The 16,747-nt window shown below is 45.3% G+C and overlaps 1 protein-coding gene across 1 annotated transcript; it reads right to left on the bottom strand.

The window, feature by feature from the left end:
• Positions 1 to 563: 563 nt before the first annotated feature.
• On the bottom strand, positions 564 to 15,887 carry pitpnb (phosphatidylinositol transfer protein, beta). The gene is made up of 10 exons (XM_070989054.1): positions 15,849 to 15,887; positions 11,738 to 11,768; positions 10,384 to 10,529; positions 9,316 to 9,418; positions 8,287 to 8,358; positions 7,892 to 7,975; positions 4,963 to 5,040; positions 4,768 to 4,872; positions 4,503 to 4,625; positions 564 to 3,406 (listed from the first exon to the last, which is right to left on the bottom strand). The coding sequence occupies exons 1-10, from the start codon at positions 15,866 to 15,868 to the stop codon at positions 3,356 to 3,358; spliced, it is 813 nt and encodes a 270-aa protein (XP_070845155.1). The 5' UTR covers positions 15,869 to 15,887; the 3' UTR covers positions 564 to 3,355.
• Between the last annotated feature and the right edge of the window lie 860 nt (positions 15,888 to 16,747).

Here is a 16,747-nt window from a genome sequence, read left to right as displayed (position 1 = left end):
CCACTGAGGTCCATTCTCATGCAGTGAATGTGCACTGGTGCAGACTGGAACACGACTGGCTTCCAATCCAGTTTTCGTGAATCAAAATCAAGCTTGTATTTACACAAATTAAAACAGAGAAACTTCAGGCCTTCAGCAGACGACAGTGAAGACTTTGAGTCAAACTAAACTATTTGAAAAACATGTGTCTTGAGTGAAGATTGAAGAGAAATGTTCTTCCAGAGGACGAGACATCGAGGCTTGACTGAAACAGGAAACATCCACGTAAAGGTCAAACTGGGAGACGATTGTAGCACACGTGGAAAATGTAATGGTGTCAGTCCAGTTTGTTATGACTTTAGATTGAAGTGTTGGAAGTCTGATTATGGTTTCTCTTTTTTTCCAAGAGTATTTAGGTCAAATTCAATTTCAAAATTAAAAATTCTAATCAGGAACAATGATTCTTATTTTACAATGAAGCAATTTTTCCATATTTTCAGAGAGTGAAGAGTTTAAAACCCAAAATAAAACGCTCACAATGAGAAACATGACAAACACAGAAACAGGAAGCAGCACATGGATTCTCTTATTTGTTCAAATTTATTAGATATTCTGTTATGTTCCATTGTCTAGACCTTCTGTCACAGCTGGAAAGCCGTGAAAAGAAAAAAGGAACTAATTGTATTACATTCACTACTAATTCCCCTGAATTTTGCCTTATCAGAAAAGAGAAAATTGAATACATCGTGAATCTTTGTCTTTCAAAAACAAAAACAAAAAGAAAACATGAAAGAAAAAAAAAAACAGTAGATTTTGCAAGTGCTTATTTATGATTACAATAAAGAAAACAGTATTTTGGACTCCATCTGTTCCCTAAGCTTCTATCCCTCCCCTCACAGTCATACCCTGACTGGCATCACTGGCAATGCTACAAAACTGTACATCACACAGCCTATTCTAGTCTGCAGGGCGACTCCCCTTCATCGTCAAACTCAGCCGAGCTTCTCACTCCTCGTCGCTGATCTGAGGTCGAGCCGAGTGCAGCTTGACTTTGAGGAGGAGCCGCCCCTTTAAAGGATTTCCCTTCTTGTCTGATGCAGTTCAAGAGCTTCTCCAAAGCGCCGATCAAACGGAGGATAGTCGAGACAAAAGAAAGGAAAACGTAAAGAAGAAAAAGTGTTGAGCATGCAGATCCGAATCTGGAGTTGTTTTAGTAAATCCCTCCTCGCGTGTCGGTGATATAACGGCTCCGTGTCATGCTTGTACAGGTGTGAAACGTGGCAGCGTCCCTGCGTACTGACACACCTGTCTCCTGGCTGTACATTCATAAGCACGGATGAGGTACAGTGAAACTACAGTATGAGCAACAACAACACGAGGACAGTCTGTTGACACGCAGCACACCGTCCACAGAGCTGACATCACCTGCTCTGACATCACGTGAACGCACCTTCAGCAGTACAGTACTGAATGATAGACCTGACGATGCTTCGTAGCTGTGAATGTTCCATTCAAGTCAGCGTAAGTATGTACAGTTTGTCCACTTCTATGATGGGCCTATGATAAAGTACACTTATAAATCTCTTGAAACCTGTCCAACACTAACCACGCACAGATAGGTAACAACAACACCTACACGCCCACACCTGATCCACCCAACAAATCATAGCTGTGTAACGGCGCTAAGCTACGTCATGATCGTGGAAAACATCACAAAATATTTCACCTGCAGCCCGACTGGATCTGCATGACGCTCAAAATGAAGAGTGAGCTCCTGCTGTGACCAAGGGCTGCCACCTGGAGCCCACGCAGCCAAAACAAAGAAAAGGTAGTGACGCAGGGAAGAGGGCGGGACAAAGACGCCACCTGTGTTCAGATCAAGGTCCGACTAGATCATCCACCACCAGTTCAAACTGTGGGGTTTCTAACCTTCGCCAAAATGACTCCATCCTTAACAACAGTCCCGAAAGGTTCACGGACCAAGTCAAACTGTCTTAGCTCGAGTCGATGAAAAGCTTTTTAAAAACGACTATACATGGTGAAAATAAAAAAACTATACACCCAGACTGCTTGTCACTGCAACAAACATCGCACATCTGCCTGGACCCATTTGCTCAGTCAGCTGAGAGGAAGCGGTAGTTTGAGAGAGATATAAAAAAAAAAACTACCTTGATTCATGCACGCAGCTTCACACAGACTCTCATCCTCATTTGTTTTAGTTAAAAAAAAAAAAGCTTCTGTGGAGGCCGCGGGGGCGTCCAGTTAAAGCCCTAGCCGAAGAGAAAGGACATGCAGCGACAGCATGAGGCAAGTTCAACGGGCTGGTCGAGGAGCGAGAGCACGGCCGTGTGCCGAGGCCGCTCGCATGATGACGGGGAGCTGAGCGGCGTCCATCCCAGCTCGAGAGGGACAGTCCTTTAAGAGCGAAGGCAGTCGATAACACGCAGGAGCACACAATGCACACACTGACACACAGGTGTTCTGTACAGACTCTCCTGAGGGGCGCCGACCCTCTCGCTAATCAACACAAACAATCCACTTGAGCGAAGCTGCATTGCAGCGACTGTACACATGCAATGACAGTTTAGTGAGGAGTTTTCGTTGTCCACATGCACTTGTGACGGGGACGGGGGGGACGGGGGGGGACGGGCGGTGTGCACGTTGTAATGTGGGACATGTGAGGGGAAAACAACTGCTGAGGTTTAGCGATCATGCAGGAGCATTTAGTTTGCTTTGAACCATTAACGGGCGTGGATCAGCCTCCAAATTAAAACTAGAAAACAAAGAAAATAAAAACATCAGTATTCCCGAACAACTGCCAGACAGAGGGGACAGTGAGACAGGGGGACAGGGGGAGGAGATCCAGACAAGTTTTATCAGGACAAGAATACAGACAATATTGAGGGGAGAGACAAGGATTAAAGTAGAGACAGACAGTTATAATACAAGGGGGGGTGGGGGATAAATGGTCCAATACCTGCTAATAATCTGATACCAATTTCTGTGGGAACCTGTCGACTAAAAACATTCTACTTAATTTAAAAGGCTTGACTTTCTGAGTCACGGTGTACACACCTGGATAAAAACAAAGCCCATTGTAATAATCAACTAACAATTACATATCAGGCAAGTTACGTTCTGTGCAAAGAGTTTTTTTTTTCTTTTTATATGTATGCAAAACCATGTTTTTTGTTTTCTGAGTGAACAGGAGGCTTGTGATTGGGGAAGGGTCTGTACAGTACTGTTAACCAATCTTGTCAAACCCCCCAATGAATCATGTGAGACAGGAAGAGAAGAGGCGACGTCAGGGCCACTTCCTCATCGTGGTGGACGTGTCTCTGATGACATCATCATGACAGGGTTTGGTTGATTTGCCTCATTGCTCATGAGCAGCACTGGTGCCTCGAATCGGACCTTTACTACGCAGCTGAGGGAGAGGAGACAGAAGGTTTGTGTTCAGTTTGGTGACAAAACGCCGCAGAGACGCTAAAATCTGCTCGCAATAAAGCGTGCAACATGCAGGAGAGATCAGAGGGAAAAGGCTTCGCAAGGTTAGCGCTTCTCCTCATTCCCACCATCGCAAAACATCAGCAGGAAAACAAACAGAGCACAGAGTGACGCGTTGGAGACGAGTGAACGAGCTGTAAGAGAACGTTAAAAGGTGAGAGGTGACGAAGGTGAGTCGGTGAGAGGCAGGCAGAAGGAAAACGACTCAAACACGAGAGAGTGCGGCCCCGTTCTTCACCTGTGGCTAACAAGGTTAGCTGGGTCGGTTACTTTAGCATCCAGATGAAATCCCATACATGAAGCCATTCTCAGACCTACATTGACCTTTGACCCCCAAAATCTCATCAGTTCATCCTCGAGTCTGAGTGAACGTCAGTGCCAAATTTGAGGAAATTCCCTCAAAGCATTCACAGATGTCACGTCCAAAGGTATGAGACAGACGGACGACCTGAGAGCGTAACACAGCCACAAAAATCATCTGTCCAACCGCCTCCAAAGAACCAAATCAGCCGGCTGAGAAACAACAAGCTGCTTTCAGCGAGCTAACCGGATGCTAACAGGACGCTAGCCTGGATTAGTTCAGCCACATTTGTAGAACGGAGCCCATGAGATGGAAACAGAGGAAGATGAGAAGAGAAGCTGAAAAGATGTCGAGCACAAAAGATCTGAAAACAAACGGGTGAGTTAACAGCAGGACGATCCATGCAGCGCCACCACCTCTCCTTTGACTTACTCAGCCTGCCTCTAGTCTAGAGCGACGGGCCTCTATTCGTCTGTCGCAGAGGTCCCTCGCACATCTCCCTTCTGACGCATCTGATGTGAAATTCAGGAGTAAACGGGTTAAATCAGGTACGTTCAGTATGTTGTGTTGTCTCCAGCAGTCTGTTGATCAGTCACACCATCATCATCATCATCATCATCATCATCATCATCATCATTTCGTGTGTGAGCTCCTCGGCTTTAAGATCATCTTAAAGAGGACAGGTCTCAGTCTGAGAGGACAGTGGGTCAATTACCTCCTCAAGCTCTTTTTGGGTCTCCTCCTCCATCCGCCTGATGTCCTCCATGGTCAAACCCATCCATCGGTCAATCCAGCAGAACAGCTGGCGGTGGAAGTTGGTGAAAATACGCTTTTCTTGCTGTGGAAGGAAGGAAAAGGAATTGAAATGAAGTCAATTTGAGCTCTAAAATAAATGTCCTGGAGTGAGAAATATGACATCTGCATCCAAAGTGTCAACACTCCTGCAAAGATCTCACGTGTCAGACATTACTCATCATCACCTTGTGGATGAAGTTTTCCACTTTGGTCTGCAGACCCCACCATCTGAACTTGACGGTGACCAGTTTGTATGCACACATGTAAGGACAATCTGTCTTCAGCTCGTTCTGTGAATGAACACAAGAGAAAACAGGTCATTAAGCAGAGACGTGACAGAGGGCAGACGGCGAACTTCAACAATGGCTGCTGTCGGGTACCTTCCATTCAGGGCTCAGAGGTCCTCTGCCTGTCTTGGCAGAGTGGAAAAGAGCAGGATCTTCTTCTGGCTTATAGTCCTGAAAGAGAACAAAACGTTAAGATCCTTCAGGAAACAGACCTGAGTGACACCTGCCGACACAGAAACTACTGAGTGAAGACAAACAGAGCGATGTCAGAGTTCAGACACTGACGGTGTGTCTGAAAGTTAAACATGGCCGACGTGATTTTCCCTGAAACCCTGCACAGAAAAGATGAAGTGAAGGGAAGTATGAGCCTTTTAAAAAGAAACCGCTCTAAACCACAAACCTCCAAAGTTGGTGATTTAGATTTGCCAGTAAAACGGAGGGATTAAAGACGTCCTGCAGAGTTTTCTGCTAGACGAACAAAAGCGCTTTATATTCAGAGTTTCTCACCAACGTGCAGCGTGTGCATCTCTGAGGTCCAACAAGCATGTTGAGTGCAGTTTATGAAATGTTTGTGCTTCAGAAACACTGCAGTCTGATCATATCAGGTCTCATTCAGGCCACGTCCCTGCTGATCAAACGACGTCTAAATCTCCAGCGTGACACCAAAAGTCAACGCTGCCTCTTCATTTCAACCACACCACGAGCTAAACCTAAACCTAACCAAGTGGCTTTGGTGCCTGAAACTGACCAAACTGTGACCGCTTCACAACGCTAACCACATGTGAGAAAGGTCGCCTGCCTTCTGCAAATCGACAAATATTTACTTAAGCCTCGTGCAATATTTGCAAGGCCAGATTTGAGATCATGCAATGTTTGCACGCAGCACATGATTGCTAGCTTGCGGTCATCTTCTGCAGCCTTTTGTTGGCACGTTGCTTCTCTTCTTTGGAGGTTACTGTCACCAGCTGTTGATCAGTGGAACAGCACGAAGCTGCCACCAGGATTTAATCATGTCTCCCAGATACAAACAAGACGAAAGGTACCTTTGAGGATACAGAAAAATATTCTGCTTGAAATAATGATTCATGTCTGTGAACACGGAAATACTGCACATATTCCAAACTCACTGCACTCGTACTCAGAGTGACACTGAGACTTAAGCTGAGCTCTGAGAGACCGAAGCTGAAGGTTTGTGCAGCGACCCTCACCGTCCCCCGACCTGAACATCATCACAAATCTGTGGGTAGACCTCAAGAGAGCAGCGCAGGCAAGAGCACCTGACAACCTCACAGCTAGAGGCCTTTTACAGGAAGAATGGGCGAAACTCCCCCAAACAAAAACCGAAAGTTTCCACCGGTCACAATGAGGCTGTTCAGCCAGAGGAGTCAGAGACAGCAGGACTGTATTTTCACTGCATCCCAACCCCCGAGCTCAAGGCTCAGTGTGCTGTTTTAATCCATCAGGTCTGCAGGGAAAGAGTGGAGAAGGCTCTGAGCAGATGGACATTCAGACTAAGCCTCGGCCTCAACACTGATCCACTTAAGTCATTATAGTACAGGAGCCAGTGTAAGAAACACTGGGGCAACTTTGACCCACCTGGATGAAGAGTGGCTCCTTAATGCCTCCTTCAAGACGTTAAACCTCGTGCAGTGTGATGGTTTGGGTATTACTGACTGACAGGTGCCACAAAGGACTCATGAGACTGATATCTAACAGTGGTCTCATGCTAAAAACCACAGTGTGAGAGTCTGAATGCTGCGCTTCCTGTTTGAGCTCCAAATCTATTTCAAATGAAACCAAATGTGGCCGAAGAACTGATCAGCCGTCACGGTGCTTTTCCTTTCGTTTGAGAAACGCAGTCCAGCTGAATTAACGCAATACTGGACAACTCCGACACAGGATGCAGGCACATTTTCAGAGTCACGCTTGCAAAGCTGAAGGAGCTCTTCTTGCAAAGCCTGTGCGATGCATCAGAACCGTTCACTGATTCGACGTCACTGATTCAGGACTAGACTATAACATGACGTCCTTGAACGCGATGTTAAACCGGCTCAAATCGGCTCCTCCGGTCTATCATCTGTGAGTCAGGCAGCGTCCGGCGGGGAAACAATGCAGCCCTCATTCATTTGATTGAGGCCGGTCTGGCGGCGCAGCGGGGGTGCCAACAGGGAGCATATCAAACTGGCAAGACGCTGAGCTGGCCAATCACACACAGGCAAGCACTCCTGGTAAATGACACCGTGAACAGTGTATTTCTACCGCTGTGAGACAAAGATAAAATAAGTGCCCCTGTAATAACAGAGAGGGCCCCTCCATCACCTGATTGCTGCTCTGACAAACTGGCGGGAAGCCACGCTTTAGGAAGGAGCGGCTAACTAGACTGAAAAACACGACGAGTGCGACGATCAGCGTGAAAAACTTAAATCAGTGGGGACACGTGAGCGATATGAGATGTGATACTGAGAGACTCGCTCAGTACTCACTCACACTGATTGAAAAACATCATGGACTGTAATTAAACTGGCCTCCAGCTGCTAACGATGCCGAGGCGTAACTGCATCATCAGGCTGAGGCCATTCACGGCTGCCGCTGAGGACGACGACGGTCGATGACCAAAGCCTGATCAGGATATTGATCGCTGCACAGTGAAACGTGTGTTTCCCTTCATGCACTTTCAGGAGTGACGCTGACGTGTACGCACCTTTAACCACCGTTCACCTTTGCTCAATGCAGGTGTTGATGACAGAGAACTGGAGACAGACTATCGATGCAGGCAGAGGTAGATTTTGTCTCCTGCGATCAGTCAACAGTCCGTCCTTTGTCAATATCCACTGAACAGCGGTGGATAAATGAATACAGCGGCTGTGTCTCAGCTCCTTCACCTCAACCTGTGTGACCACGCTCTTCCTCAGGGTGGAGACATCCTGCAGGGACTCAACACCTCCGGCTGTGTGACGCCTGGTTACAAAACATTTTCTGCTTCGTGCTTAAAGACCACCAGCATGGCGGCACTCAAACTCACCCCGGGGGCCACTTCTTCTTTGTTTGAAATATCTATGGGAACCACCTCCACAGTCCTCCACGTCTGCTCGTCCAGGTCATGGACCTGGCACCAAAGACAAAGACAGGAAAGTTAAACTCAGCTCAGCACGCGGGCAACAAGCGACACTGTGCTCCTTATTCAAATCTGTGCAAATCTGATGAGATTCAAATCAGAGCCACGCTGATGGTTTGTACCTTGGAGCCTCTCGTCTGGAGTTTTTAAGTTTAGGAGAATAACCAGCACTGCGCTATAAACTGGAGGCTTATAGTTTCAGGCAGGGAGGTTCTAACAGAAGATGCTCCCATGTTGCATGATGGGAAATGTGGGATAAAGCGTTTTGGGGACATCTCGGCCTGCCGCTTCAATTTACTTACGTTCTCTATTGTTCCCATGTCAGGTTTGTGCCACGTCTCGATCTGGATCATGAAGTCGTCCTTCATGTACTCGTTCTGAAAAGAGGAGGAAACACAGACGTCACAGGGGGAGGGGCAATAAATATCTGAATCAGGAACTACTGCGACAGGTGACGACAGGTGCAGCTGATCCCGGGCAGCACCATGAATGGAGGATACAAAGAGATGTACTTAACCCTACAGCTAAATCCAATTAGCTAATCAGACATTTAGACTGAAACAGTAGAGATGCTGCGTTCCTCAGCTCACATCTATCTTTAGCCCGCACAGCAGTGCTTAGCTTGAAGATAACGTACAGCGATTTTGGCCAGAGAAAGCATCAAAGTCTGGCATCAAACATCTGTGCTGTGAAGAGGCAGGAGTCTCAAACTAAAGGGCCAATCACACCAGTGTGGAAAACTGCCAAAGTTTCACAGAAAACCATCAATTAAGAACTTTTCACACTTCCATTTAGCCTCCTCTGTGGGGGAATAAACCGCTCCACGGTCAAATGACAGGACTCGTTGGTACAAACACGTCTCTTAAATAAATCCTGTGTTGACTGCTGTCCTGCTGGAACTCCTCAGAGAGCCTTTTCCTCCTTCCAACAACTCTTTATTGGATGAAATGATGTACAGCCATCAGAAGAAAACACCAGGGGCGACTGTTCCCACGCTCCCTTGTAAGCGGTTAGCTTGTCAGCTTCAGTAATTCACTAACTAGACCTGTGAGCAGTCCCATTTCAGCGAGACATGCAGAGGAACTTTGCCGTCTCACTTCCTGGTGTGATCAGACCTTTAAGGATTTAAAAAGTTTGACGAGCAACTCACCGTCACAACTGCAGAGGGAGGAGGCGAAGGGAGGAGGCGGAGGGGAAAAAAAAGAAGAAATGAGCATCAGTATCACCACATACAGAACAAACTTCATTTAAACGAGGCCTCGACTGCACGCAGCGATGACCTTTCATGTTCACGGTATCACGCGGGCACACGGCAGAGAAAAGGCGGCGAGCGCGAACTTACTGGTGCGACAGTACGGGTAGGCGTTCCAGGCCTTTTCGTGAAAAACTAACGCTCCCTCTGGCGCAATCATCTTCACAAAAGCCGGGACTTTACTGCAGAGGGAGAAAAAGAAGGCACACAGTCAAGTCTGTAGTAAAACAGTACAAATTCTATGATTCGACTGGAAATGAATCTTTCTTTTGTTGTTGGTGGCACAGGGTCAAAGGCCTAAAGCACTTGTCCAAAAAACATCTTTTCCATGCAGTATCAAAGAGCCAATCACACAAAACGCAGAGGGTGGACAGAATAAGTGGAACACCTGGAAGACGCTGTCCTCAGAGCCTCATAGAAACTCTGTATGTAGCGGAGTTATTACACATTTGACCGATGAAGGCCGACTATCAGCTGAGGGATGAAGAGAATCGACTTCGCACCAGATGCCAGATTCTCCTCGCAGTGACTCCTGCTCTCCGCTGACGGGTGAGGCCCTGAATCGAGCCTGACTTCATGAAACTCTTCAGTCTGCTTGGCAGAGTGTGCGGAGATACGATCGTCGTGAAATAAGGAGAACATCACGCAGGAACGGTGCGCGTGCTGTAAGGCTGGTTCGGGAAAATGGCTGCTCGTTTTGGCCGCTGCACAACCACGCAGGGTCGTCAAACACCTAACGTCTCCCCTAAGACGGCTGCCAGCACAGTTCTACCATCAGACCTAACAGCTGTTAGCGGTTTCCTGCGATCCAAACAAACACATCCAGATGGAGCATGAGGTCAGATCGTGCTGCCGCTGCCAGCTCTCCAGCTTTTACACGCCTTACTTACGGAGGGAACTCGTTTGTCAAAGGTGATAAATGATAAATATTTCTGTGAACTCATATTGGAAAACTTGAATTCATGGCCGTCATCTCAGTTATGTGCTAAATCGTTCATCTTAGCTGTTTCTATATGTGCGAGTGTCAGTGAAAGCTCTCTCTCCACAGTGTTTCCATTATTTTGTCCACCCTGTGTTATCCAGTGACTTCAGACAGAAATGCAAACACGTTCTCTGAGATGAAGCCGGGGTTATTTGGGGGCCTTGCCTCTTTAGATGGTATATTTTATGCGTGTATTGTCCCTTCTCGCCATCCTTCTCGTAGGGCTCGTTCTTCAGCACCTCGATGCCTTCTCCTCCTCCTGTCTCGTTCTTGCTGGCCTCAGCCACAGAGTACAGCTGCCCGACTTGATACTGTGAGATGGGAAGAGACAAGAAGACACAGACTGAAGATCTTAGAGTAAACAGCCTTAAACAACACAAACAAATCCTGCCATGATTTGCTAGAACAGACAACAGCCGAGGCCGAGGCAGGAGCTCTGAGGATGCAGTACCACTGACGTCCACTAGAGGCTACACAGGCAATTCCTAGACTGTGATTAAGTTTATAATGACAATAATAATAAACTTTATTTAAATGGCACAATTCATGCATTAAATCCATCACAAAGTGCTTAACATAAAAGCAAATGATCACATGTGTAGTAAAACAATAAAAACAAGGAAAATAAAAACAACATGAAGCAGAATTAAAAAGAGACAAGCCCCCCCCATTCATTTTTAATACATTTTATTGATTGATTTATTGATTTTGAGGCTCTGTGAGAGTTATGCTGGGGTGGATGTTGACTCTTCGCCTCTCAGCTGTGGTGTCTGTGCTGCTTCACGTCTGTTAATCTAATATTTCTATTCAGACGGCAGCGAGCTACAAACTCAAACTGCTTCGAGCATCCTCTTATCAACCTTTGCTAACCCCACAAACATCCGTGATCTTCCGCAGTCTGTAGGACAGACATCCTCATCGATCTTTCAAATAAACTTTGGAGCCTAATTACGCCTCAGAGGCCTTAGTTTTGATGTGCATGTGGAATATTTACAGCATTTGTCAGGATGTTACTGCAGCAACAATTACTGAGACTAAGGAACAAGAACCCAGGCTCGTCTGGTTGGTTTACTCTACCAAAAAGCCTGGATTAAAAAACAAAACAAGCATTTCTCATAGAACCGAGATGCTCTAACTGCCAGCCACAATGTATTTTCCCCTGTGAGTCGAGAAGTTTGTGAAGTGGGGCCAACGTGTGATGTCACTGGATATCACAATGGGCTCTGGGCTCATTTTTTCAGAGTACAATTACACAAAAAGCTAAGCACAAAAAAAGTGATTTATATTAAGAGCAAGATGACAAAGAGATTGCAGTTTTAAAGGCTGAGCTCACACCACGAGCAGCCCGTCACACCAACACCAGCGCTCGCTAACAAAGGCTATTCTGTCTTAGCATGTGTCCCAGCAGAAGCATTCTGTGTATTGCAGAAATAAATACTGAAGCATGACCACTCCGGCATCGGCAGCTCTCTGGGCTTCCAAGGATATGAGCTCATGTAATATCAAAGAGGACACTCACCTCTTCCACAGAGACTGGCAACACTACACGGCTGAAAGAGAGGAAACAAGGGAGAGGTGGGGCAGGAAATGGAGAGAGAAACAAACAAGTTAAATATATTTGTGTGTCTGTAGAGGGACAAAACACTGCAGGAGATGTTTAAACAGTCCACGGTCGAGCCGGAGCAGACCTTACTGGTATTTTGTATCAGTACTGCAAATGCTCGATCACCAAGATACTACGCAGAGTCAGTTTTATTTATACAGCAACAAATCATAAGAGAAGTTATCTCAGGTCATACAGAGCAGGTCTATGCTAGATTATTTACAGAGTCCAGACCACATCAGTGTGGACGCACAGTGGGACCCAGTGACCTGACAAAAATGGAAAAGCATGAAGTTGTGGGTAAATTTTACTCTGCCCATCTTTGGGGAAAAACATGAAGTGGCCCTGTGCTAAAAGAGGACAATCTGTCTCCCAGTCTGAATGCCGAAACTCTGCTTCAGTCCCCAAAAATGTCTGATGTGGCTGCAGCCTGAGGGCCAGCAAGACGAGACAATAATGAAGAAATATGAACTGATTATCTGTATTAATTGCAAAAACAGAGTTATCAGGACAATCACGACAAACAGTTGATTCAGAAGGGATTTCATTTGAGCCGTCACGAGTGGAGGAGTGGGACATGATGCTCCTGTTAGTTTTGGGTGGTCGCTGTAGTTTTTACTGACTGATTATGTGATTATCAAGGACATAAATCATTTTTACAACAGTCGAATTTACGCAGTGAAAATAAATTAACAAAAGAGAGCAGCAGCACGATCCAGTGGCAGAGAAAATGATCTGCAGATAATTAGTCCTGAAAAAATAATTGTTAGTTTCACCGAAAAAACATCCAAAACAGCTGCACCTGTCGGCCACACGCCGATCACCATCTGTAATCTTTAAGAAAGAAACTTTAACCTCTGCACCTCTGACAAAAGAGCAGAAAACATACTAAACGTATTCCAAAGCAAATTATTATATAACTGCATGTTAAGCAGGTTTCAGACAGACAGGTGTAGGAGTGCTAACTGCTGCGGCAGCTCATTCCATGTTTTTGAAAGATTGAACAAACCAAGTGCACAGCAATGCAATTTTAACCAGCAGTAAGTGGATCTTTATACACGAGTTCAATGAGAGAGCTCTGTTTGGAGGTTTGGCTCGTAGCAAAATGTACGAATGCGTCCACTGCAGGAGACGGTGAGGTGGCTCATGGAGCACGGAGGGGTTTTAATCCTGTGAGCTTTCACTCTGAAGTCTGCACACCTGTTATTAATTTCCCTGAATATCTTAGATTAGATTTCAGCCCGAGATGAGAAATGAATCAGTGATATATTTGCTTCCACGGAGGTGTTTTCCAAACAAACTGTCATTTCACTGGCAAAAAGGGGAAGGATTACTCATCCGAACCATTTGTGTTTTGCTCCTACATGCAATTTAGTGACCATTACAAATGCAAATGTGAAGCATCACTAACCCCACCTACTGCAATGACACCAGGAAGACTCCAGTTCAGCTTACAGCCAGGTCTGTTAATGATTAATCAGTTATTGATTATTCCCTGTTAAGTTAAGAAACGGACTGTGCTGTGCTAGGAAAATGGTCCCTGACAACTGTTTAAACCTCCATTGAGGAAAAACATGCATAATGTGGATAGAGGCAAAAATTACTGGCAAACTGCAGCCTTAGTATTCAGCCTCATGCATTCATTACATACCCAAATTGACAGTGTTTACACAGGCAAACACTCAGGGATACAGAGCAGTGACAATAGCAGCAGAGAGAAGGTCTGCACCGGAAATAGCTCTGATGGATTACACAGAGCAAAACAATTTGAATGATTGGACAAAGGCCGACCAGTCGTAGCTGTAGTGGTCTTGTAGTTGTGGCACATCCAGTGTAAGGCCTCTATGTGTCTTTGCAGACATCACACACACCTGCAGCACAGTGCTGTGATGCTTCGACAGAGAGAGACTCTGTCAAAGTTTGAATATTGAGCTGCCTGATTAAGTTTCTCTTTGCTATCAAAACTACAACCCAAATCGTTCAATTTATCTAGAGCTGAAATCGATTAGTCCATCAACAGAAAACGTGACAATCTGCTGACTTTGTGGCCACAAACAAAAGTGATCTCAATATACTTGGGCTCTGGATTTTAATGACAAAATTACAATGAGACAATTTTCTGACATTTTACAGAGGTCATTTCATCGCATTACCCGCAGGCCTAATGCACCTACATCTATAGCATAGTGTGTCCAAAGCTGAGTTTCACAACTCTCATTACGTTATTATGCAAGTGGTGAAGTTTGCAGTACAGGTATCGAGGTTAAGCAGGCTGCAGGACGTCCAAATTGGCCTTATTGTACATGTTGTTTTTTGGGCAACAAATACATGTTTTAATATGTGATCACAAGTAAACACACGTAAGGGTTAAGATTGTTTAAAGATACGGCCGATAAAATGCTACTAAGGCATCACTAATAACAAGCATGGTGGTGTGACGGAGCGCTCTCCTTTTGATAATTCACCTCCATGTGTGTGCAGTAAGGAAATGAACTGGTAGCGCTAACAGTAGTGAACTTTCTCTTGCAGGTCTACACATTTATATATACAGGTAAACCTGATTCTCATTTTTCCATTTATAGTATTATCTTCTGTATATGCTAAGCTCCTTTTAACAAGACGCCTGCAATGAGAGGATCTTTATTAATGAGTTACAACAGAACATCTGTTTGTTTGCTGATTATATTGTGAGCAGAACGGTTCATATATTGTTCAGAGAGATTAGAGAGCAGACTGTGGGCAAATTATACTACAGCAGATCTTTAAACTGCATTTTAGCTGATAGAGCATATACCTGTGACTATTTCTTTTATTTCACTCTTCTGGTAATTATTATCATCACCTGTAGCCTGTTACAGCTACACATGTTTCATAAAGCAGAATTAACAGTGTGGAAATGACCTCACATTAAACTCACACCAAAACTTTGGTCCATCCACCTGATGTTTGAAAATCATTTAGCTTTGAGCAAACTGTCCCTGCTCTGATTCACGTTAGCATTACTGCTGAGTGTACATTAGGGACCACACGGGGTTAAGAGTGTGCTAGCTTAACATGCCATGGCTACAACAGGTACCGTTATCTGGAGCGGAAATAGGTTTGCAATAAGTAAAACTAGCTGTGCTGAGGACAAAGTGGACAATAGCGACCATCGCACTGTCCCAATGCAATACAGTTACAGGCAGCATCCTGGTTATTGAGCATATTAAACAGGTAGCTTTACTCGTGTGTTAATATTAGCCGCCCAGTTAAAGGGCTAACTCTGTAATGCTAGCGCCAACAAAGTAACAGCAAAGTAGTTAGTCCTTCCACAACCTCAAGCTAGCTTGAAGGGTAACTCAGCAGTGCTATGTGGTATGAGCCAGCATTGGAGGATTAGTCCTCCCGAGCTCTTTGTTATCGCTAAGGTTATGTCTGATACACCGTTATAACTGAGCGGTTACCTAACGTTGGATGTGTGCTATACAATTGAATTCCGTTGTCAGAAAATTGTCATGCTAGCAGCTAGCCGGCTGCTACAGCTAACTTAGCCAGCTAGCATTAATGGTAAATCCGACGGAGAAGGAACCCTAATCTGTCACTCACGGGACCAAAGCTTAACATTACGGCACTTTAGCGATATAACAGCTGCTAGCTGCTAACGGGCTAACTAATGTTGGCGATATATTCAACTATATAAGTCATCTTAACTGACTGAATGTGAATATTATTTGTGTGTATCCAGTGCAGCCGCTTTATGTAACTCATTTTCATTAAGAAGCTAATTATCCCCTCTGCCGTTACAACTCAGCAGCTACCGTTAGCTCGCACTAGCAACGCCTAAAAAAGACCGGTGTGTCCGCTTGTCCACGTCCTGATCCACCCTGCTCAAAGATGGCTTTTCACTGGCTACATGGCCACAAAATCCATCGAACGACATCGATAAACTGTGCACACATATCCCCCCTTCAGCAATAAGCTCTTGGGCAAATAAAAAATACCCTCTTAATGCGCCAAAAGACATTTTTTAAAAACACTCCAGACTCACTATTCCTTGATGAGCACCATCTTCGTCACCCGGGCTGCGCCTGCGCACTGAGGGTCGACATCAGATAGAATTATCAACAAGTTAGTTCCGCCCTCCAGAAAAACTGTGATTGGCTGAAAAATGCACACCATTCCTCATATACTGTACTGACATGTATTCTAACATGTTCATTTAAACGCTGTGATTGGCTGAAATAATGATAATGATACAATGAAACATGTATCAATGATAATAACATGATTACTACACATTTTGCAAGAAAGAAGAACTATAAGTCACTATTAATGCATTATTATCCATCCATCCATTTTCTATGCCGCTTATCCCTTTCGGGGTCGCGGGGGGGGGGGGGGGGGCCGGAGCCTATCTCGGCTGTCAACGGGCGAGAGGCAGGGTACACCCTGGACCGGTCGCCAGCCGATCGCAGGGCACATACACACACCATTCACACTCACACTCACACCTAGGGGCAATTTAGAGTCACCAATCAACCTAATGAGCATGTTTTTGGTCTGTGGGAGGAAGCCCGGAGAGAACCCACGCATGCACGGGAAGAACATGCAAACTTCACACAGAAAGGCCCGACCCGGGAATCGAACCTGCGACCTTCTTGCTGTGAGGCACGCGCACTACCTGCTGCGCCACCGTGCAGTAACTGTGAATGTAAGCTGATGTTTTGAAAACATTTAGAAGAATATTTCTGTGATTAACAAAGACACTGTTGCTTTGTTTGTAACTCTGTCACTCCAAGAGATATTACTGATTCATTGATTGATTATGCAAATTCTATATATGTAAAAATTTTCAAATTCTTCCTCAAATTTCTAAGCGTTTGAATTAGACAAAGATTCATGGAGCGCAGCAACTGATGTCTAAAACACGTGGAAATAATGGCGTCA

This window comes from Chaetodon trifascialis, chromosome 20 (assembly GCF_039877785.1).
Source record: "Chaetodon trifascialis isolate fChaTrf1 chromosome 20, fChaTrf1.hap1, whole genome shotgun sequence".
NCBI classification, from domain to species: Eukaryota; Metazoa; Chordata; class Actinopteri; order Chaetodontiformes; family Chaetodontidae; genus Chaetodon; species Chaetodon trifascialis.
Note: the sequence above shows the minus strand (reverse complement) of the source record. Positions and strands in the feature narration are given on the sequence as shown.

Coding starts and splice junctions, on each gene's coding strand:
- pitpnb (XM_070989054.1), bottom strand. CDS start 15,868: ATGGTGCTCATCAAGGAATA. Junction 5,041..7,891: donor AAGAAGAAGTGGCCCCCGGG/GTGAGTTTGAGT, acceptor GTTCTCTTTCAG/GACTATAAGCCAGAAGAAGA. Junction 4,626..4,767: donor TGGAAAACTTCATCCACAAG/GTGATGATGAGT, acceptor TTCCTTCCACAG/CAAGAAAAGCGTATTTTCAC.